The sequence below is a fragment of the Cervus elaphus genome, chromosome 5 (genome assembly GCF_910594005.1).
Source record: "Cervus elaphus chromosome 5, mCerEla1.1, whole genome shotgun sequence".
NCBI lineage: Eukaryota > Metazoa > Chordata > Mammalia > Artiodactyla > Cervidae > Cervus > Cervus elaphus.
The window spans coordinates 80841736-80863942 of NC_057819.1; the positions used below are offsets into that span (position 1 = coordinate 80841736).

The 22207-nt window shown below is 52.6% G+C and overlaps 1 protein-coding gene across 4 annotated transcripts in view; it reads left to right on the forward strand.

The window, feature by feature from the left end:
• The window catches only part of AKAP1 (A-kinase anchoring protein 1), a 30523-nt gene extending 20338 nt beyond the window's left edge, over positions 1 to 10185 (forward strand). For all 4 annotated transcript variants that reach the window (XM_043902738.1, XM_043902739.1, XM_043902741.1 and 1 more), the window contains 9 exons: positions 1310 to 1443; positions 3361 to 3487; positions 4001 to 4128; positions 5657 to 5834; positions 7096 to 7246; positions 7634 to 7701; positions 8515 to 8588; positions 8776 to 8838; positions 9211 to 10185. In XM_043902738.1, the coding sequence (XP_043758673.1) occupies positions 1310 to 1443; positions 3361 to 3487; positions 4001 to 4128; positions 5657 to 5834; positions 7096 to 7246; positions 7634 to 7701; positions 8515 to 8588; positions 8776 to 8838; positions 9211 to 9285 (998 nt within the window). In that variant the 3' untranslated portion in view covers positions 9286 to 10185. The remainder of the gene's footprint in view (positions 1 to 1309; positions 1444 to 3360; positions 3488 to 4000; positions 4129 to 5656; positions 5835 to 7095; positions 7247 to 7633; positions 7702 to 8514; positions 8589 to 8775; positions 8839 to 9210) is intronic.
• Positions 10186 to 22207: the final 12022 nt, after the last annotated feature.

The following is a 22207-nucleotide window of genomic DNA, read 5'->3' on the forward strand; positions in this document are numbered from 1 at the left end:
AAGATGCACCCAACTTCAGGGATGTTAAATTATTTTTTTATTATTTTAAAGCATCTTAAAATGGACGGAAATCCTTTGGAAATAAAGGAGCCCCTCAGCCTTATCATGCAGACCCCAGTTTGGCAGTGGTGGCTGCTGGGATGAGTCCAGGCCGCAAAGGAGGGGTGGTGGGTGGGGGGCTTGGGGATGGCAGGTAGGGGCTGGTGGGAGCCGCATGCAGCATCTTCTGAGGAAGTCAGGGCTCCGAGTGGCCCAGGGACCACTGGCTGAGGGGAGCCTGTGGAGTTGCGGTGTGGTCTGAGCCCCCTCTAAGTGTCGTCAGGGTGGAGGCCCATCCTGCTTGGTCCTGGGGGCAGCTGGGGGCCGAGTATGAGCCGAGCCCGCATCGGCCAGGTTGGCCAAGCAGACTTCTCTCCAGAAGGGCAGTTTTCCCCCGCATGAAGCCTGTCTGAGCCCCTAGCGTCGAGGGAGGTGCCTCATCGTAGCTGCGAGGAGGCCCTGCCTCCTCTGTCCAGGCAGGGCTGGGTTCGTTCGGTAGGGGATTACGTCCAGGGCTTAGAGAAACCGTGTGGAAAATAACCTAGTTAGTAGCATCTCAGGAGTGATCTATTTCTGGCAGTCGAGCCTTCCATATTTCAGCCAGAGCCACTTCTCTGAAGCCGTCTGACCCCTGTGTCTTGGTTGTGGGCCCCCTGGCAGACCCTGAGTGGGGGTGTCCTCTCGGGACTGAAGACCCACCGGGAGCCCTGAGAGCCTTCAGCGGTGCGCGAGTCAGGCCTCAGCAGAGGGAGGGAGGGGGCCTCCTCCTGGCGCCCCCTCTTCCTGGGCTCAGCTGAAGGCCTGCGCCAGCGTGGGGCCTTGGGGACCAGGGCCCTTGGTGGGAGGGGCCACTTAGCTGAATGTGGCCCGGCTGCGACCAGTTGAGCTCCGCCGAGACCCACACCAGGCACAGGCTGCTGAGGCCTTGGGGGCCGGCTGGCCTGCCCCTCCCTGCCCGTGGACTCCCCTTGCTGAGCCGACGTGTTTCTTCCCAGTCTACCCCTTGTCTCTGCTCCAGCAGCTGTGCTGGGCGCGGCTGCCAGTTCAGCAAGTGGGACTGTAAGTGACAGGCTAAAATTAGGTGTATCTACACCCCCAGTCCGCCTTTCATTGGGGCTGTTCCGAGCCTTCCAGACTGCGAGCTGACAGTCACCTGCCAAGCCTGAGGAGGGGGCGAGGGGCGGGGGCCTCCCGGGAGTGCGAGTTTGGAAGTTGTCCGTTATTAACTGCTCTGGGCCCGTGTCTGTGCGTGCTGCTTCCTCCCCTGCAGGTTCAGACGGGAACAGCATGGACTCGGTGGACAGCTGCTGTGGCCTCAGGAAGCCTGACGGTTTCCAGAATGCCCAGGCAGGCTCCAACCCCAAGAAGGTCGACCTGATTATCTGGGAGATCGAGGTGCCAAAGGTAAGGGCTGTGAGCGCTAAGTGACCCTGGGCCCAGGGTCAATGGGCTTGGGAGAGGGGGCCAAGCGGGGGGACCTAAACGAGGAGAAGCCCCTAGGGCGCTGGAGGCTGAAGGGGTGGGAAGTCTGGAGAGCTTCCCGTAGAGCGGAATCCCTCCAGCTGACCTCGGGAGCGGCGTCCTCACACTCCCCGGCTCCTCCCCTCCTTGGGACTCTTCTTGGCGTGCGGGGCTCGGATCAGTTTGGAGATGCTAGCAAAGCAGGCTGAAGGCAGGGGCTGGCCAGGAGTCCCCTCAGCATGCTCTCCTCCCGCTCCCCAACGCCGACTGTATTTTATAATTGAGCACAGCATAAATCCGTATTTTAGAGAGCTTGAGGAATATAGCAGTGTAGGAAGAAAATAAAAATCAGCTTAATCCTACCCCCGAGAGTGACTAGGAAGACTTTTATTTCCTTCTCATCTTACACCCTGTGGTTTTTAAACAAAACTAAGATTATGTTGCTTTAATTAATGCTTTTAAATATTTAACAACTTAATTTTCCTGTGTTATTCTTTGAAAATGGAATTTTAACTGCATGATTCATTGTGTGAATGTCAGTTTACTTCACCAGTTCCCCAATTCCAGGGTGCTTAAGTGATTTCTAGCTTCTTGCTTTTCTAACTTACATCTTATTAGCTTGATCTTGATGTTTGTCTCAGGGACTCAGAAATAATTGGCCAATTGCATTCTCCTGGGCTCTTAGCCTCCTGCTGAGGTGGAGGCTTGGCCTGGTGTGACCTCGAGGTCAGGTGGGCCGCTCTGACCTGCGTGGCTGGCTCCCTTGGTTATGTCTTTCCCCCAGTGACCCTGAGGGCAGAGGTGCCCTCTTCTGTCTGCTTCAGAGGTTGCAAAGGGCACACCCAGGCAGCTCTGGGTGCAGAGTGACCGTGTCCCTGGCAGCTCCACTATTGGGGATTGCTTCAGGGTTTGTCTTATATTGGGCTGAGTTTGGCTCCTCTGGCCCGCAGGGGACGTGTGCTCAGGAGTTGGCAGCAGGAACCCAAGGGTTCTTTCTTAGACCTTTGTTTTCTCTTCTTTTTTTCTTTTTATTTATTTTTATTAGTTGGAGGCTAATTACTTTACAATATGGTAGTGGTTTTTCAAACTGAGCCCATTCTTTGGACCTGAGCAGACTTGGAGAGGTAGAGGACTCAAAAATACAACCTTGTGCTTAGAAACATCCCAGTGGTTAGGAGGAGAAGATGCTGCCTTTGCAGCCTCTGAACGTGAGCCCCATCGCTGGGGGGGAAATGGAAACGGCCACGTTCTGGAGCCACTGCCTGGCGCAGCTGCTTAGCAGCTGTGTGCAAGGAAAAGGCGCTCAGCTGAGTCCGACTCTGTGCGACCTCATGGACTGTATCTCCATGGCCTATATAGTCCATGGGATTCTCCAGGCCAGAACACTGGAGTGGGTAGCCTTTCCCGTCTCCGGGGGATCTTCCAACCCAGGGATTGAACCCAGGGCTCCCACTTTGCAGGCGTATTCTTTACCAGCTGAGACACAAGGAAAGCCCAAGAATACTGGAGTGGGTAGCCTATCCCTTCTCCAAGGGATCTTCCCAACCCAGGAATCAAACCGAGGTCTCCTGCGTGGCAGGCAGATTCTTTACCAGCTGAGCTATCAGGGAAGCCAGTAGCTGTGAGATCCTGGCCAAATTAACTTAACCTCTCTGAGTTTGTTCCATCAACTGTAAAATGGTGATAAACAGATGCTGTTTGTTTCCTGCATTTACTGAGTAACAGTAAGTGCTCAGAACAGTGCCTGGTGAGTGAGTGCCGAGAATACATGTGAGCCTGACTTGGTGTGAAGCAGAGGTGGGTCTTGGGGATGCTCGGGTTTGGCTTGTTAACCCTCTCACCCCTCTCTCTCTCCCGAAGCACCTGGTTGGTCGGCTGATTGGCAAGCAGGGACGCTACGTGAGTTTTCTCAAGCAGACATCTGGTGCCAAGATCTACATCTCCACCCTGCCTTACACCCAGAACATCCAGGTCTGCCACATCGAAGGTCAGTGGCAGCCGCTGCCTGGGTTTTATGACAGTTTTCTTACCTGGAACTTAAGTGACTTGAAGCATTTGAGTCCCACTTGGTCCCTTTTGGAATCTAAGTCTCTGAATAGAAAGCCCTGCTTCTCACCCCGGGTGAAGGGAGTGGGCGAGTCTTCCCTGTAGCCTCATCTTCACTTACGGTACTTGAAGGAGACTCGGGATCCCGCAGATCTTCTGGCGGGAAAGGGGTGGGCACTCGGGGACTGGCCAGGGGTCCTGGGCTGATGGTGGACGAAGGCTGGGCCTCCCCATCAGCTAAGTTCCTGTTGCATTGGTGCAATCATAGACAATAGAGGCCCAGTGTGAAAGGGCCACAGGCTTCCAGCTTTAGATGCGGTTCACCTTAAGGTGAGGCTTGACATTTCGGCACCTTAAAGGTGCGCCTGAGCTCTGGGGAGAGTGCGGTGTGGGTGGGCGTGAGTTCAGCTTGCTCTCTGTCTCAGCCTGTGACTGTGGTCTGCCCCACACGCAGGCTCTCAGCAGCACGTGGACAAGGCACTGAGCTTGATCGGCAAGAAGTTCAAAGAACTGAACCTCACCAACATTTATGCCCCCCCGCTGCCTTCACTGGCACTGCCTTCTCTTCCAATGACTTCCTGGGTGAGCATGCCCCTTCCTCCCGGCCAGCCCCAGATGGAAGCTCCCGAGGCTGTGGGCAAGGAAGGCCTGGGGCACACTGAGGCCTTCGCCTGTCACCTCCGGCCAGCGGTCAGCTCTGCTTTTAGTTCTCTGGGTTGGGCTGGGGACCAGGGTGCTGTAGGAAGCCAGAGGCCTCTCAGTCCTTGCTTGGAAGGACCACTCTCCCCGCCTCTGCCACCTGGGCAGTCTGTTCTCAAGGCACTTGCCTAGAAAGGACTGCTCTCTGCTGACTGGCTGTGTGCAGGCTGACTCGGGACGCCTTAGAGCCGTGCCTTGTCCTGATCAACTCTGGACCTGGTTCGGGGACACCCCCCCCCCACCCCGGCTGTGGATTTGGGTCTAGCGGTGGCCCTGGTGAAGGAGGCTCTTCCCCTTCCATCCTCACAAGGGACACCTGGGTCATAAAGGGAAAGAACCCCCACTCCATCTCCACCCCTGGGAGCCCTAGCAGAGGAGGAGCTGGCATTTTGGGGCCTGTGTGCTGGGGCTGTGGGGTCTCTGGGGCCTCTCACCCCATCCTGCTGTGTGCCTTCAGCTCTATGAGCCTACTCTCACTGGGAGCAGAACTGTAGGTTTCTAAAGGCTAAGAACACTGCATTTCACACGTAGGGTGGGTGTGCGCTCCAAGAAAATGTTTAGGATGCTGGCCTTTTCATTCTGTGTCTTCCTCCCTCCCAGTACCCTTGTGCTTTGAGGGAAGGGGTAGATGTCCTCTGCCTTCTTGTGGATATCCGGGAGTGGGCTGACCGCCACTCCACGCTTCACTTCTGAATCATCGGGATTTCCCGTGAGGCGTGGCCCCAGACCCACTCTGTCTTTTTCAAGTGGTTGAGCGGTTGGTGAGGCCTCCTCTCCTTGTGCTGTGAGTGGCTGGTGGGGCTGGAGATAGCCCGCAGGGCCGGGGGGTCGGCGTGGAGCTCTCACCCGAAGTTCTTTCTGTGGCCGCCTGGCTGGGAGGTGGAGTGGATGCCCTGCTGTGTCCACAGCGCCTCGTTGCCTTAGCTTGGAGAGACGTCAGCGGTCACGCTGGAGCTCCTGGGGTCAGCTGCCGTTGCAGGGAGCTGGCAGGGTGGCCCTCAGGCTGGACCGTCCCTTCCTCTTGCTCTTAGTGGCCGCCCCATTCCTATTTGCCGTCCCTGGGTCTTAAAGAGCCTTGAGACGAGGTGGCCTGGGCAGAAGCTGTGCCCAGGCCCGTGGGCAGCCAGATACTCTATCCACCGCGGATGCCTGGGAGCCTCCTTGCCCAGCTGAACTGAGGCCACCTCTCGTGGTTACTTGGGGCATTGCAGGGCCAGGGCCACAGGGGAGCCAAACACTTTGAACGGCTTAAGAGAGTTTTCCTTGGACCTGTGCTGTCTAGGAGCCGTGTTGCTTTGGTTTGCTATGCCTTTTTCCAAGATGTGCCAATTTGGGTTCTTGCCCTGGGGCCTCAGAGTTTATCCCAGGTGTGAGAAGGGTTGCTGAATGCACGTGACCCCCCTCTCTGCAGCTCATGCTCCCGGATGGCGTCACTGTGGAGGTAATCGTGGTCAACCAGGTCAACGCCGGGCACCTGTTTGTGCAGCAGCACACACACCCTACCTTCCATGCGCTGCGTAGCCTGGACCAGCAGATGTACCTCTGCTACTCTCAGCCTGGGATCCCCACCTTGCCCACCCCGGTGGAGAGTAAGTGCTGCCCCCGAGGTCCGAGGGGCGCCGGGCTCTGGCCAGGCTCGGGGAGAAGTTTTGAGGGTCTCCTCTCGTTCTGCCCATGGTTTTAACCAGCAGGAGGCTGTTCTGGGGCTCTTCATGGGAATAGCATCCCTGAGTTCTTGGTGTCGGTATAGGGTGCGCTGGGCTCCCATTTCCTGGCTAGCTCAAGCTGGTGTTTCCATAGGCTGACGGAAAGAAGGGGTCAGAATACAGAGTTGGCACGGCGGTTCAGATCCCAGCTCTGCTGCCCGCCTGTTGAGGGAGGGGGATGCCCACGTGGTCTGGGAATTGGGGTGGCTACTGTGTATGTCAGACAGGCACAGTGCCTGTTGCAGATGCCAGGCCCGAAGATGGTCCCGGTTTCCGGTGACGGTGGGTTGGGGCATCTCCAGTTAACAGGTGAGGAAACGAAGGCTCTGAAGTCAGTGACTTGCCCAGGTGGCCCCTGCTCCGGAGCTCTTTTATCTTCGTCATCCTCGTTAGCAGAGATCTGATGTCGCTAACCTACCATATCAGGGAGTCCTAACCTGAAGCCCCCAGTGGGCTTTAAGACATAAGGAAAACTTTTGAAATTTGGGGGGCATTTTATATTAAGGTTTTCATTTTGGAGGAATATTGTCAGGTTCTCTGGTGTTGGTTCTACCCAGAAGTGAAGACAGAACTGGAGGCCAGGAGGTGACTGGACTGTACTGGGGCCTGCCCTTAAGGGTCAGGACACAGTGTGGCCAGCCGTGTCACGGGCCCCTGTCCCTGCTGCCCCAGGCTGGGGTTGGTGGCACTCAGGGCCACCTGCTCTGGCCTGGTTGGCGGCCCCAAGTGTAGTGCTCTCAGCACCATCCTGAAGCAAAGGCCAGAAGAAGTGGGCTTTGGGCTCGGGAGCCCTCGGTCTGGTCTGCGGTGGGCCAGAGCAGGCCCTGGCAGCCAGCCAGAGGTCTGCTGCCCTTGAGGCTCTGGATTCTTTCTGGGACATTCCCTTCAGAGTATAAGGCAGATGCTGGTCCATTCCCTGAATTCTGGAATTTACCTGGCTTATTTCAGGTAATCTGTGTCCACCTCTGGCCTCATTAAGTCTCAGAGAAAGGTGTGGGTGGGTGCTTTCTCGTCTGGGGGGTGTTGGGGGCAGCAGAGATGCACGGCTGGCAGATACTGCCCTTGGTCCATGCTGGGCCCGGGGAGGGTCTGTGGCCGCCCCGCCCCATGCCGGCTCTGGGCACACGCTCTCGTCTGCCCACAGTAACGGTCATCTGCGCTGCCCCCGGCGCGGATGGGGCCTGGTGGCGAGCCCAGGTGGTGGCCGCCTACGAGGACACCAACGAGGTCGAGATTCGCTACGTCGACTACGGCGGCTACAAGAGGGTGAAAGTCGACGTGCTGCGGCAGATCCGGTGAGTCGAGTAGGCCGTGACGTCTGCAGAGCCGGCGCCTGGAGCGTGGGTGGGTTCTTCCTGCTGCTGCCCACTCTGTTTGGGAGAGGATGATGCAAATGAACCCCATGCCCACCTCAGCCAGACAGAGTGGAGAGCCCCGTCTGGTGGAAGAAGCCCGGGTGTTGTTCGGCACAAGGGGGTGACTTCGCTTCGGGCGCGCGATGCAAGCAGCGCCTCAGAGGCCGGGCCTGTGCAGGGGAGCTGGGAGCGGTGTGGTGCCTGGCGTGTGCACTGCTGTGTGGCTTCCCTGGGTTTCAGGGTCACGGCGCTGAGCAGGAGGGGCACGTCGGCCTGGGGTGGGCAGCGTGGTGTCCAGGCTGAGCTCGGGCCTGGCCTGTCTTTCAGGTCTGACTTTGTGACCCTGCCGTTCCAGGGGGCAGAGGTGCTTCTGGACAGCGTGATGCCTCTGTCAGGTAACAGGTGGGGCCTGGGCCTGGGCCTGGGCCTGGGCCGGGGCGAGCCGGTCTTCTCTGTGGGACCCTGTCCTCACCTTCCAGGCTTAAGCAGCACAGCTTGCGACCACTTTGTTTCCAATGGACTGGTCTGGGTGGAGGCCCGAGAACATGCATTTCTAACAAGTTCTCCCGTGGTGCTGGTCCCTGGACCCCAGACCCCTGCTTTCAGGCCCACTGCTCTAGCCTCCACCCAGGCCTGCAGCTTTGAGAGGCTTCCTAGAGACACGTCTCTGTTCCTAGATATTCCCAGACTTAGCCCTGTCCTCCCTGCCTCTCACCCTGGGTGTGTCCTTGTTCTGGACGTGTATGATCTGACAATGCTGTCCGCGCACCCCGCCCGCTTGGAATCGCTACCCAAAGTGGACTGTGTGGCCAACTTCCTGGGTCTGAATGGCACCTGCCTCACTGTGGCAGTGGGTTGACCTTCAGACACTGACCCGTGTTTCACATGTTCTCACCTGTAACATGTATTCCTGATTCCGTGAGATAGCAGTCCATTCAGCCCCTGGATCAGTGTTGGTGGCGGCGATGCTTCCACTGGAGGCAGAGTCTCTGTCCCTGTGCCCCTCTGGCCCCTGGGGGTGGCATGCAGCAGGCACCCCAAGCGTTCCCAGGGAGGCCTGGGGCTCTGCACCCAGCTCAGGTGTGGCTCTGTCCTGTGAGGTCTGTAAGTCCGTGGCAGCGTGTGAAGTCTGCTAGAAAACACCTGCGAGTTTTGTGACGCGTGCCCCACCTCGGTGAGAGCTGAATGCTGCTCTTCCCTCTCCTCAGACGATGACCACTTCTCGCCTGAGGCGGACGCGGCTATGAGCGAGATGACGGGGAACACAGCGCTGCTGGCTCAGGTATGTGGGGCGGGCGGGCCTGTCCCGGGAGCCCCCGCCCGGCACTTCCAGCCTCTCTCAGCTCCCGGCTGCATGGGAGCGGACCTTGGGCGCCTGTTGCCCGTGGCCCCCGCCCTGGGTTGGCCAGCAGTCTTGGAGAGGGGCCTGGGGTAGCTTACAAACACCATGGGGGGTTTTGTTCTCTCAGGTGACGAGTTACAGCCCAACCGGCCTGCCTCTGATTCAGCTGTGGAGCGTGGTTGGAGATGAAGTAAGTTCGGGCCTCCTCTCCCCCATCACGCACAGGACGCTCGGTGGCCACAGTCAGGGTGGGGATGCCGCTGTCATCCAGGGATGGCGGCCGGAGGTGCAGCTGAACCCCCACAGAGCTGTGGCGGCCCCCGTGGCAGGACATCCCTGGGCGCTCTCGGACCTCGTCCCTTGGGGTTTTCCCCTTCGGCTCCTGGTACTAGAGCGTGGAGAGCCTGCTCGCCTGCTGGCAGGGCCTGTCCATGAAGCCCTGGCGGGCCTGGCCCAGTCATTCAGGTGCTGGTGGTGGGGCCAGGGCTGAGGGGGGGAACCGCGCCGGCCCAGACGCTGGCCCGGTGCCACGGCCGCGCTCTCCAGGGCTTCTCTCTCCTAGGTGGTGTTGATAAACCGGTCGCTGGTGGAGCGAGGACTTGCTCAGTGGGTGGACAGCTACTACTCGAGCCTCTGACCCACCCCACACTGCCTCTGGAGTCTGTTTTGCACTGTTGAAATTGGGCTTGGCACTCAAGGCAGAGACTTTACAGCAGAATTACAAACATTTGTCCTCCCCAGAGAGTCCTTTCGTCCCGTACTGTGGTCATGTTGAGCTGTTTCTGTCTCTGAGACGAGAGAATTGTGGGTTCTTTTCAAAGCCATCAGATGGCGAGTAACAAGCCTGTCGGCTTAACCTGGTTCCAAGCTGTTTATGAAACAAAAAAAAAAAATGAAAGGAAAACTGTCTCAACTAGGTTGTCCGGCCCTCCCTCCCCCATTCCCTCCCTCCCTTCCTGCCTCCATCCTATTTCCTCCCAAACCCAAACCCCTGTAAGCGGACAGGCCAAGGGATGTGTTGCTTGCTTTTGGGGAAGGGATTCTTTTACCTTCAAGTCTTTCTTCAGGGAGCAAGACATGAACTGACTGATGGGCATCAATTGCTTGTATAGCTTACGAATGAATTTATGATTTAACCATTTTTTATGAACTCCATCTAGGTCTCTAAGAAGACAGACTTTTTAATGCACCTGTAAATACAAAGCAATCGTACCTCTGGCCTCAGTCAGTGATAGAGGAGGGGGATCTTATCTTGCCAAGCCTGGTTGTAATTTGTAACCGTTTTCTATTTGTGCAAACTCTGTAAATATGTTTAAAAAAATGTAATTATTTTGTACAAGATACACTGGAGAACAAAGGGAACTCGCAGTTTTTCCACATCCCATGTCATCTGTGGCCGCTGCTTGTCCCAGCTCCCATCGCCTCCTGCATAGCCGGACAGGGTGAGCGTATGGTATAGGGTGTGACCCGGGGATTTTTTTTTTTCTGTACAAATTTGTTTAAAAAAACAAAAAAAAACTCATTGGATTACCTTGCAGTGGTGTGTGTTGATTCTTTTTTAGACTGACTTCATGCAGCATTGTGTAATTTAAGTAACTTAAACACACAAACATATAAATCTCAAATTTTATACACTGTAGCTTCTGTTTTTTCCCATGGTGAACACAGTTGGGGAGTCGTGGGGTGGTTATGAGTGTGGCGGGCTCTTCTAGGAGACTCATGGCTCTTTGAAGACAATTTAGTCAAAAATTTCCATCTGGCTTTTTCCTCCCCTTTGCTCCACAAGGTGGCGGCCAGCCTTCCCTTGGCTTCCTCCTGTGATAGTCTCAGACAGCCAGGCTTGAGGAGAGAGCACTGGTTGCCCAAATTCTTTGTGCATTTTAATAAACCTGTGAAGTGATTTAAGAGCAGAACCAAGTCTTGATCTAAAGGCCTCTCCTCTTAAAGGTCGGCTCAGGGCCGTGAGCCCCGGCCTCTGGGCCTGCCCACCCCTCCAGGGTTTCTGGAGAGCTGAGAGAGCCCCAGGGCCCTTCACACAGAAGGTCTTCTCCCCAGGGCTGCAGCCTCTCTCCCTGGCTTTGGGCACCGAGTGGATAAAATGCAGGCTTCAGTTTCCATGATCAGATAATGGTTGTGGTACTGGTGGCATTCGGCTCATTGTGACCCCATGGACTGCGACATACCAGGCTTCCCTGTCTTCGCTCTCCTGGAGTTTGCTCAAACTTGTGTCCGTTGAGTTGGTGATGCCATCCAACCATCTCCTCTGTTGGCCCCTTCTCCTGCCCTCAATCTTTCCCAGCATCAGGGTTTTTCCCGTGAGTCAGCTTTTTGCATCAGGTGGCCAAGGTATTGGAGCTTCAGCATCAGTCCTTCCAATGAATATTCAGGGTTGATTTCCTTTAGGATGGACTGGTTCGATCTCCTTGCCATCCAAGGGACTCTCAAGAGTCTTCTCCAGCAGCACAGTTCAGAAACATCAATTCTTTGGCAGTCAGCCTTCTTTATGGTCCAACTCTTGTGTCTGTACACAACTACTGGAAAAACCATAGCTTTGACGATATGCGCATTTGTTGGCAAAGTGATGTCTCTGCTTTTCATGTACTCTGTCTAGGTTTGTTATAGCTTTTCTTCCAAGCAGCAAGCGTCTTCTAATTTCATGGCTGCAGTCACCATCCTCAGTGATTGTGGAGCCCAAGAAAAATTCTGCCACTGTTTGGTATCAGCCTCATAAGGCAATGAAATGGAAATATCCCTGCTGGAATGGAGCTTGGTCCTCAGCAAGCTCAGTCTGCCAGTAGCCCTCAGTTCCAGCCGTAAGTGGGTTGTGACTTTGGTCAAGTTGGGTTATACGCGAGGCTAAGCTTTTTCTCTACAGCTTGCATTGCTGGAGCGGGAAGTGGTGTGTGGCAGCCTTTAGGCTGGTCTGAAGAGGGCTCTCCCTGCTGGGGATGGAGGCGTGGCTTCTCTCTGGGAAGCAGTGCAGGGTTTGTGACAGCCGGAGCCCGTGATTCTGTGTAGGGCAGGGGTCAGGGGAGGTGACGGAGCGGAGGCCAAACCGGAGCGGCCCAGCCAAGACAGCTTCCTCGGGGAAGGCTCGCGCTGAGAAGTGACGGGATCAGGGCCGAGGGCCCAGGCTCACAGAGGGGAGGCGATGCCTGGTGTCTCAGGGCTGGAGTATTGGAGAAACGTAAGTTACTGAGGAGCCTGTATGCTTTGGATAAACGCTGTTCAGATTGCCATGGGCCTTGGATTAATTTCCAGAGTTCTGAAAAAGTTAATTTTGACCATTTTGTTGGTACTCGTGTTGCCTTTACTGAGGAGTGGATTTCCAGGTTCATGGAGGTCCTTAGTCTGCCAGGCCAGATGGCGTCCCTCTGGTTGGTGGTGTGTGCTTGGAATTACCCGGGGCCAGCTTAAGTGTAAACTTGAACTCTTAAATGGGAGAAGCTGGGGCTGGAGAGGACAGGGATGATCTCCCGGGGTGTGGGGAAGAGTGGATGGCTGAGCGCAGGAGCCGGAGAGCTAGCCTGTTCTCACTGCAGCTGCTTGTGTGGGCTGTAGCCCCCTGGTCCTTGGGGCCTCGTAGGCTGTCGGTGTCAGAGTTCTGGGGTTACTGCTGCACCACTGTAGGCTTCAGGTCAGGGTTGAGCTGGAGTTATGGAGAACTTACTGTCAGATGCCGTGCTGCTTTACAGTAATCCTTGGTCCTCAAAAGGCTCACTGGTAAAAAATCTGCCTGCCAATGCAGGAGACCCAGGTTCCATCCCTGTCTTGGAAAGATTCCCTGGAGAGAAAAAATGGCAACCCACTCCAGTGTTCTTACCTGGAGAATCCCATGGACAGAGGAGCCTGGTGGGCTACAGTCCACGGGGTCACAAAAAAGCTGGACATGACTTTGTGACTAAACAACACTTGGTCCTCTTGACAACCTCTGGGGTGAGCCAGGGCCTGACCACAGAGATAGACAGTGGGGACTTCGCTTTGCAGGTGGAGCGGATTGAGGCTGAAAGCCAGGTTCTCAACCCCAACTCCTCTATGGCAGTGTGAGAAGGATCATTCGTCCTCCTGTGTCCCTAGACACCACAGTGGCTCACTGACCTGCCTCTAGGAGAGTCAGAACTGAGAATTGGAAAAACACAGATGGGAGAGATCCATCACTTTACCGCTTAGAAAAATTAAAATTTATGTAAACAAACCCAGGAGAAACTCATGGCACCTAGGCCAGACAGGAAACATTTAAAATCTGATCTAAAAGGAAAACAGTCTCCGTGGGCGTCAAAGAATGTGGACAGAAAATTGAAAACCCAGACCCGTCTCTAGACCGGCTCTGTCCAGTGACATGGAGTGTGAAACATTTTAGTATAGTCTGACATTTTCTAGGGGTCTCAGTTAAAAGGAAAGAGCAGATGAAATTAAGTTTATTTAACCTATTGCCATGTGTAATGGGTGTTAGAAGTGCTGAGGTATTTATGTTTTTGTATTGGGTCTTTGGGATCCCATGTGTGTGCACTCACAGCACCTCAGGTGCTCCGCAGTCACGGGGGGCTGGCGGCTGCTGGTCTGGGCAGCTCAGGGCTGGACTGTTGCCTTCATCACCATCACTCCAGTAACGACAGCCTCATGCGTAAACTCTTACTCAGAAATTCTGGGTTCTCTGGTGCATTTATTTCTCCAGATAAACTAGAATGATTTTTTTGGGGGGAGGGGATTGTGGAAAATGTTCTGCCACACCTGAAAATAATGCATTATTGTTGATTTGGTATAAAATTTTATGTAATTATTAAATTCAGCTTGTAAATTAAATCTGTTTTCCTTTTTTGCTGTCTGCCTCCACCCCCTCCCCCAGTTTTTTTCTTTTTTGCCTGTACTACCCATTTCTAAGAGAATTACATTAAAGGATTTTGTATGTATTGGCATTGTGTTTTCCTGTCTTTCCTTTTTGGTGAAATCTGGAAAGTCAGCAGGTGAATTTGACTTGTTGATTGTGATCCCTGTTGTAATATTATTTGGTGTTTAGTTCATTTTCCTGTTGCTTTCTAATTGGCTCTTTTTTTTGCTTTCATCATTATTTGCTTGGTCAAAAATTTTCCCTGTAGTAAATTGAGTATTCAACATCCTGATTCTGTGCTATCAGTGAGTTTAAGTTACGCACTTTTCTCCCTGAACAAGAAGAAACTCAGCAGAATGTCAGATTTCTGCCCTTCCTACAAGTACGTGCATGCACGCGCACACACACACACACACACTCTATGTCCCCTGAGTTGTGTTGAAATTATCTAGAAGACAGTTCAGAATTATAAACTTCTCACATATGCCTCTATCTCAAGAATGGTTTAACGGTGACATTGAACTTCAGCCATGTTATCAAAGATTTTTGCCCACTCACTGTTCGGAGCTTTATTGCTCATCTGTTTCTTTTTTTAAAATTTTATTACCAAAAATAAAAATGTGTTACCAGTTGAAGGATGATTACAACATTGTGGTGTTCTGCCCTGTGCCAGCACGGATCAGCCACGAGTGTACACGTGTCCCCTCCCTCTTGAGCCTCCCCCTCAGCCCTCTAGGTTGTCGCAGCCCCCGTTTCAGTTCCCTGAGTCACAGAGCAAGTTCCCGCTGCCGTCGTAAACGTCAGTGTGTGTTTCCAGCTGCGCGCTCCACTCGTCCCACGTTTTACCCTCCTCCGCGTTGCAGCCCTGCAAGTAGGTCATCAGTACCGTCTTTTCTAGATTCCATATATATGGGTTAATGTAAGGTATTTGGTTTTCACTTTCTGACTTCACTGTATAATAGGCTGTAGGTTCATCCACCTCATTCGTACAGACACATGGGCCCCTTATCTTTGACAAAGGAGGCAAGAATATGCAATGGGGCAAAGATAGTCTCTTCATTAAGTGGTGCTGGGAAAACTGGACAGCTACCTGTAAAAGACTGAAATCAGAACACTTCGTAACACCACACACAAAGAGAAAATGGATTGAAGACCTAAATGTAGGATCAGAAATAATCAGAGGAAAACAGGCAGAATGCTATTTCTTACATACTTGTTCCTGAGTTACTTGGGTTCAGTTTTAAAGTTATTTTGGGTTGTGCTGGCTCTTGGCTGGGGTGACTGGGCTCTCCAGTTGCAGAGTGGGGCTCGCCTGTTCTGCAATGCCCAGGCTCCAGGGTGCGTGGGCCTCAGCAGTTGCAGCACAGCTGCTGGTACCCAGGCTCGTGGGGTCCTCCCAGACCAGGGATGGAACATGTTCCCCTGCACCGGGGAAGTGCTTTTGATTCACCTCTTTTTGTTGTATTTCTTCTGACTTTTCTGTGTTTTCAGAACACGTATGAACCGTTGGCCATCTAGAACCTGGTCTTTTTGACCTGAGGTCAGGCTTAGTGTGTCTGTTGGAGCAGACACCTGCCAAAAAACTGCCCTCCCTCCCCCTCCACACAGCAGGATCACACATTCTGACACCAGGCACCGTTAGTGAAGGGCCCTTGGTCCTAAGGCTGAAGCTTCAGGAGGCAGCGTGTGCCCTGCTGGCCCAGCATCCGCTGAGTTCCGGGTGGAGATTAGACTGTGTGCCCAGGTCCCCACGGGAAGACGGCGCAGAACAGAGCTGCAGTCACCCGGAGAGGGGTGTGGGGTATCCCAAGCAGGCCTGTCGTGAGTCATGAGGTCTGGGGGCTACATGTGGCTTATCCTGATCAATGGTGTCGTTCTGGGCCCCAGACTTTCCTTTGAGGACCCCGAGTTCTGGCCATGGCCTTAGGGGCAAGTTCCTTACTCCCCAGCCCCCGTCTGTGAACCAGTGAATTAGGTGAGCACAGAGGTGTCTGCCAGGTTTGACTTTACACTGATCTCTGAGGGCCTTCCTGGCGATTCCTCTTAGGAGGCTAACTTATTTTGTATTTTTACAAAGCACATTATCTAGGACAGATCTCGGCTGTTTGTTGCTAGCAATAGGCCCAGCTAACAGGGTGGGGACAGATGGCCCCCTCCTATCTCGACCTGGGATGGCTGTCTCATCTTGCCCCACCCCTGGCTCGGTGATGGACAAAAGCTCTGCCAGCTCCCACTGGTCTCTCCTCTCCATTGAGCGCCTGCTGTATACCAAGCGTCCTGCTGTGCTGTGCTGTGCTTCGTCGCTCAGTTGTGTCTGACTCTTTGCGAGCCTTCCAGGCTGCTCTGCCCTTGGGGATTCTCTAGGCAAGAATACTGGAGTGGGTTGCCATGCCCTCCTCCAGGGGATCTTCCCACCCAGGGATTGAAGCCAGGTCTCCCGCATTGTGGGCAGGTTCTTTACTGACTGAATCACCAGGGAAGCCCAAGAATACTGGAGTGGGTAGCCTATCCCTTCTCCAGGGGATCTTCCCCACCCAGGAATCAAACTGGGGTCTCCTGAGTTGCAGGCGGATTCTTTACCAGCTGAGCTGCCAGATAAGCCCAAGCATCCTGAAGGGAGGCTGCGAAGATGGGGCACATCCTGGCCCTTTGGAGGCATCTCTACCTGGGGAGGTGGGCTTGGTGAGTCCTCTCAGCTGGTGCTTCGCCTGGAGCCGCCCTCCCGCACTTCCTGTGGGATCCTGGCAACTGCTGGTGAGGTGGGCACGGGGGGCTGAGAATCAGCAGAGCTGGACTGGATCCCAGGCCTTCCGGACTCCAGGCTGAGCTTTTCTCTGCATGTGGTCCCTTTATGAGGTCAACTTGCCTGTCCCCAGCAGGAGGCAGCCTCCAGCGGGCTCCACTGAAGGAAGAGGAGGCTCAGGGAGGTGGGGGAGAAGCCAGGCATTCTGCTGAGATGGGGCTTGGCCTGCGGGACTGGCTCCCTGGCACGTGGAACAGAGGTGGTAGAAGTGAGAGCAGATGAGGCCTCACGATAGGCAGTCTGCAAGTACGTCCTGTGTGCACGTCTTGTCTCTTTGTATTTTGTTCTTTAATAGGTGATGAACATAACACGTGATCCCAAAGAAAAACGAAGAGAAGAGGGCATGGCCACCTCCTCTCCTGTCCCCCAGACACATATTTCCTCTTCTGGGGGACTGTTATGAGGTTCCCCTGTTCCTGCTCAGCACACGTGGGTGATAGTGTGATGCAAACCACGGTCACGAAGCAGGCCTGAGTCTGTAAGCGGTGTTATTTGCACACAGCAGCAGCTGTGTGTATATACTGTCTGGGGTTGCGTGTGTGCTGCAGCCATGCAGTTGAGCACCTTGGATAGAGGCCACCCTGCAAAGCCCCAAATACCCAGTCCTTTATAGAAAAAGTTGGCTGACCACCCCCCACCGTAAACGTTTGTGCGTTGTTCCCCTCCTCCCCCAAATTTAAACGTCAGTATGTTGAGCACCTTGGATAGAGGCCACCCTGCAAAGCCCCAAATACCCAGTCCTTTATAGAAAAAGTTGGCTGACCACCCCCCACCGTAAACATTTGTGCGTTGTTCCCCTCCTCCCCCAAATTTAAACGTCAGTATGTCCTGCCTCTTTCAACCAGAAATTCCTTTGTTGGCAATTCCAGAACTTCAGGTTCCTTGGGCTGGTGTCTAGGCGGCGGCCCCCTGCTGGAGGCCTTGTTCCTGAGCAGGTGAGCAGGCCGGAGCCTGGGGTGAAGCAGGAAAGCCCTGTGGGGGCAGCAAAGAGTGGACCCCAAGCCCAGTGGGCTGGCAGCAGCTGAAGGGACTCCCAGGCCCCCCACTGACCCACGTCTTCATCTTAGCAAGACTCCTGGTGATTTGTGTGTATCGCAGGGTCTGAGAAACACTGATCCAGGGGTTGTCAGTCATGTCCAACCTTGGCTGTGTGCTTGGAATCACCCCCAAAACCACCTATGCCTGGGACCCGTTCTCAGGGATGCAGATTTTTTGAAATTATTTATCTGGCTGCGCTGGTTCTTAGTTGCGTCACGTGGAATCTTTCCATGCAGCGCACGGAGACTCTCCCGTTGTGGCTTGCGGGTTTAGTTGCTCTGCAACGTATGAGATCTTTGTTCCCCGACCAGGGATTGAACCCTCATGCCCTGCATTGCCAGGTGGATTCTCAACCACTGGACCACCAGGGCAGTCCCCAGAGATGCAGATCTAACTGACTTCAACAGCCTGGGCATCGATTTTATATATGTATATGTAAAATCTTCCCTGGTGGCTCAGCTGGTAAAAAATCTGCCTGCAATGCAGGAGACACACGTTCGATCCCTGCGTCAGCAAGATTCCCTGGAGATGGGAATGGCAACCCACTCCAGTATTCTTGCCTGGGACATCCCTTGGACAAAGGAGCCTGGCGGGCCACAGTCCATGGGGTCGCAAAGAGCCGGACAGGACTGAGTGACTAACACTTTCACTACTTTCACTTGTCATGTAAATATATGTAATATACAAACACACATGTATAAATGATTACCTTTGGAGTATTTTTGTGTAACGTCCACAGATCTTGAGTAGAGAACGTACACATTTTTTTGCATAATTACACCTAGGGTGGCCATCATCCAGTGAAGGAAGAGGAACGTTTCCGGGTTCCTCTCACGACGTTTTCTAGTCGGGACCCCCCTGCGAAGTAATCACCACTCCTGTGTCACCCTTGTTCCACCTGTTGTGGGGGCTTCGCATGGACGGGATCACCCAGGAGGTGTGTGAGCTCACGGGGCTGTGTGACAGTGATGTGCCTCGGTGGTGTCTTGCTGAGCGAACTCCTCCTCATGAACCCGCCACAGCTCTCTGATCCAGCCTCTGGCCGATTGGCATTTCCGTTTCCACGTTCAGGCTGTAATGAATTAAAGCGCTGTGATTCCTTCTCGTGTTTTTAGTGGCTACCTGTATCCATTTCTCTTGAGCCCGCACCTGGGAGGGGGCTTGCTGGGCCATGGGGGAGGACAAGGTTTAACTTCAGGAGTTACCTGTGTACTGGGACTTTAAAATGCTCAGCGGGTGACTCTGATGTCCTGCTGTCGATTTCTTCCAGCTGCTGCTCTGTCAGTTTCCCTAGTCACCTTTCAATAAATTCCTCATCCACCACTGTTTCTTGCCACCAGGAAGCCCTGTCTACCAGACACTGGACAGTTCCCACCCCACCCCTGAATCCCCTTCAGGGTTTAAGTCTCTCCCCATCACCCCTATTGACAGGATTCTATCCAGCCTCACTCGGGTATCTCCCTGCCAGCAGCCTAGCTCAGACTCTTGACCCAGTTCCTCCTGGGCCCTCTAGGCATGGACACAGCAGCAATCGACCATGGGGACGTGGTATCTGTCGATTCCCAGCACCCTCCCTGTCTTGAGAGCCCTAACACTGTGTTGACAAGAGGGTGAGCAGGCATAAAGCCTATAAAGCACTTGGCACAGGTCCTGGTGGACAATAAATGATGCCCAAATGCAGATAACAGAACATTTCCATCCTCAATCCAAGTTTTGATGGACAGTATGGCGTCGAGAGCCTCACTGTCCAATGGGGCAGCCTCTGACCACAGGCAAAGAGCTCTTGAAAAGTGACTTGTCCAAACTGAGTGGTGTGTTGTAAAATATATACTTTATGAGAAAAATGATTACCTGTTGAAATAATATTCTGAATATAGTGGGTTAAAGAAAATACACACCCTGGACATTTTTTTCTTAAAGAATTAATTTTTTTTTCTTTTTAAGTTGGATAATTGTTTGATTTATTCTTTCTAAACATTTTTTGTTTCTTTATCTTTGGCTGCGCTGGGTCTTTGCTGCTGCATGCGGGCTCTCTCTCGTTGCGGCGAGAGGGGCTGCTCTCCGGCCGCAGTGCATGGCCTTCTCCTTGTGGTGGCTTCTGTTGTGGTGGACCGCGGGCTCCAGGGTGCGCAGGCTCCGTAGTCATGGCGAATGGGTTTCGTTGCTCCGCAGTGTATACAATCTTCCCAGACCAGGGATCGAACCTGCATTCCTTGCACCTCAAGGCAGCTTCTTAACCACTGGACCACCAGGGAAGGCCTGGTGTTTTTAATTTTTATTAATTGTTTTTTCTTTTTGTCTTTTTTTCTTTCTTTCTTTGTGCTTTTAAATGGCTGATGGGCACGTGAAGATGGCTCACGTGGATCACAGGTTCCTGTTGGACCGCGCTGGGGAGAAGCACGTCGTTACAGGAGGTCACTTTTTCATACAGTGTTTCTCAAATCAGGGGCTCATGTCTTTTGCTTCAGTGTTTTTCTGGAGTGACTCTTAAAAATGCAATGTGTGGGGTCCTAACCAGAAACTCTTGTTAAGAGTAAGGCTGCGAATCTGCATTTTCAACAACCTCCTCAGCTAACTCCTACCCTCTTAAATATGAGATCTACTTCTCCTAGAACTTGGGGTATTCAATATTCCTCTTTAACAGGTATGCTCCCTTGCTTCAGATTGTGAAAAGATGGAACTCTTATTTCCTACTTTGACTTGGCTACCAGGAAGTGCTAAGGACTGTTTTGGGTTAAATTAAATCAGTAATTAATTCCTGTGTAACCTGGGTGGCTGTTTTGCTGTCTGCCAGTATGTTAAAATTGTCATGCCTTAGGTTGGAAGCATCTGGGGGACAAGCACCAAAGTTTGTATTGTTGAGTTTCTGGCCTCAAAAGACTTGTCTTCCCGTTGTATTTCTGCCTGTGGTTGTTCAGAGGATGAAAAGAATCATTTAACTTCAATAAGAAGTTTACCTTAAAAAAAAAAAAAAAAGGAAGAAAGAAAGAAAGAAGAGTTAACCAAGGGAAATAAACTCCACGGAAGTCATGAATTTCTTGAGTCATTTACAAGGGTCTGCAATTCACCCGGCACAGATTGCAGCCACTGTGATCATAGACCACTAGATGGCACCATAGCACAAGTTTCTGGAAGGGTTAGCTCCCTCCTACTTGCTCTACCAACTGATTGTCTCTGAACAGTGCTTCTTCAAGTAAAGTCTCAATCTCAGAATTTACCAGAAACGCAAATTCTCAGGTTCTACCCCAGATCCATTGAGTCAGAATCTGCTCTAACGTACCATCCAGGTAGCTCTGCTGTGCGCTAAAGATTGAGACTCACTGTCCTAGAATCTACCCTGGGGTTCAGTTCAATTCAGTCGCTCAGTCGTATCTGGCTCTTTGTGACCCCATGAACCGCAGCACGCCAGGCCTCCCTGTCCATCACCAACTCCCAGAGTTTACTCAAACTCATGTCCATTGAGTAGGTGATGCCATCCAACCGTCTCATCCTCTGTTGTCCCCTTCTCCTCCTGCCCTCAATCTTTCCCAGCATCAGGGTCTTTTCCAATGAGTCAGTTCTCTGCATCAGGTGGCCAAAGTATCAGAGGTTCAACTTCAGCATCAGTCCTTCCAATGAATATTCAGGACTGACCTCCTTTAGGATGGACGGGTTGGATCTCCTTGCAGTCCATGGGACTCTCAAAAGTCTTCTCCAACACCACAGTTCAAAAGCATCAATTCTTCGGTGCTCAGCTTTCTTTATGGTCCAACACTCACTTCCATACGTGACTACTGAAAAAACCATAGCTTTGACTAGATGGACCTTTGTTGGCAAAATAACATCTCTCTTTTTTAATATGCTGTCTAGGTTGGTCATAACTTTTCTTCCAAGGAGCAAGTGTCTTTTAATTTCACGGCTGCAGTCACCATCTGCAGTAATTTTGGACCCCCCCCCCCACCGCCAGATAAAGTCCGTCACTGTTTCCACTATTTCCCCATCTATTTGCCATGAAGTGATGGGACCAGATGCCATGATCTTAGTTTTCTGAATGTTGAGTTTTAAGCGAATTTTTTCACTCTCCTCTTTCACTTTCATCAAGAGGCTCTTTAGTTCTTCTTCACTGTCTGCCATAAGGGTGGTGTCATCTGCATATCTGAGGTTATTGATATTTCTCCCGGCAATCTTGATTCCAGCTTGTGCTTCATCCAGCCTGGCATTTTGCATGATACTCTTCATATAAGTTAAATAAGCAGGTTGTATATTGATACAGCCTTGATGTACTCCTTCCTCAATTTGGAACCAGTCTATTGTTCCATGTCCAGTTCTAACTGTTGCTTCTTGACCTGCATACAGATTTCTCAGGAGATAGGTCAGGTGGTCTGGTATTCCCATCTCTTTAAGAATTTTCCACACTTTGTTGTGATCCACACAAAGGCTTTGGCATAGTTGATAAAGCAGAAGTTTTTCTAGAATTTTCTTGCTTTTTCAATGATGCAATGGATGTTGGGAATTTGATCTCTGGTTCCTCTGCCTTTACTAAATCCAGCTTGAACATCTGGAAGTTCACAGTTCAGGTACTGTTGAAGCCTAGCTTGAATTTTGAGCATTACTTTGCTAGCATGTGAGATGAGTGCAATTGTGCAGTAGTTTGAGCATTCTTTGGCATTGCTTTCTTTGGGATTGGAACGAAAACTGATCTTTTCCAGTCCTATGGCCACTGCTGAGTTTTCCAAATTTGCTGGCATATTGACTGCAGGACTTTCACAGCATCATCTTTCAGAACTTGAAATAGTTCAACTGGAATTCCATTCCCTCCACTAGCTTTGTTCGTAGTGATGCTTCCTAAGGCCCACTTGACTTCACATTCCAGGATGTCTGGCTTTAGGTGGGTCGTTATTATCTGGGACA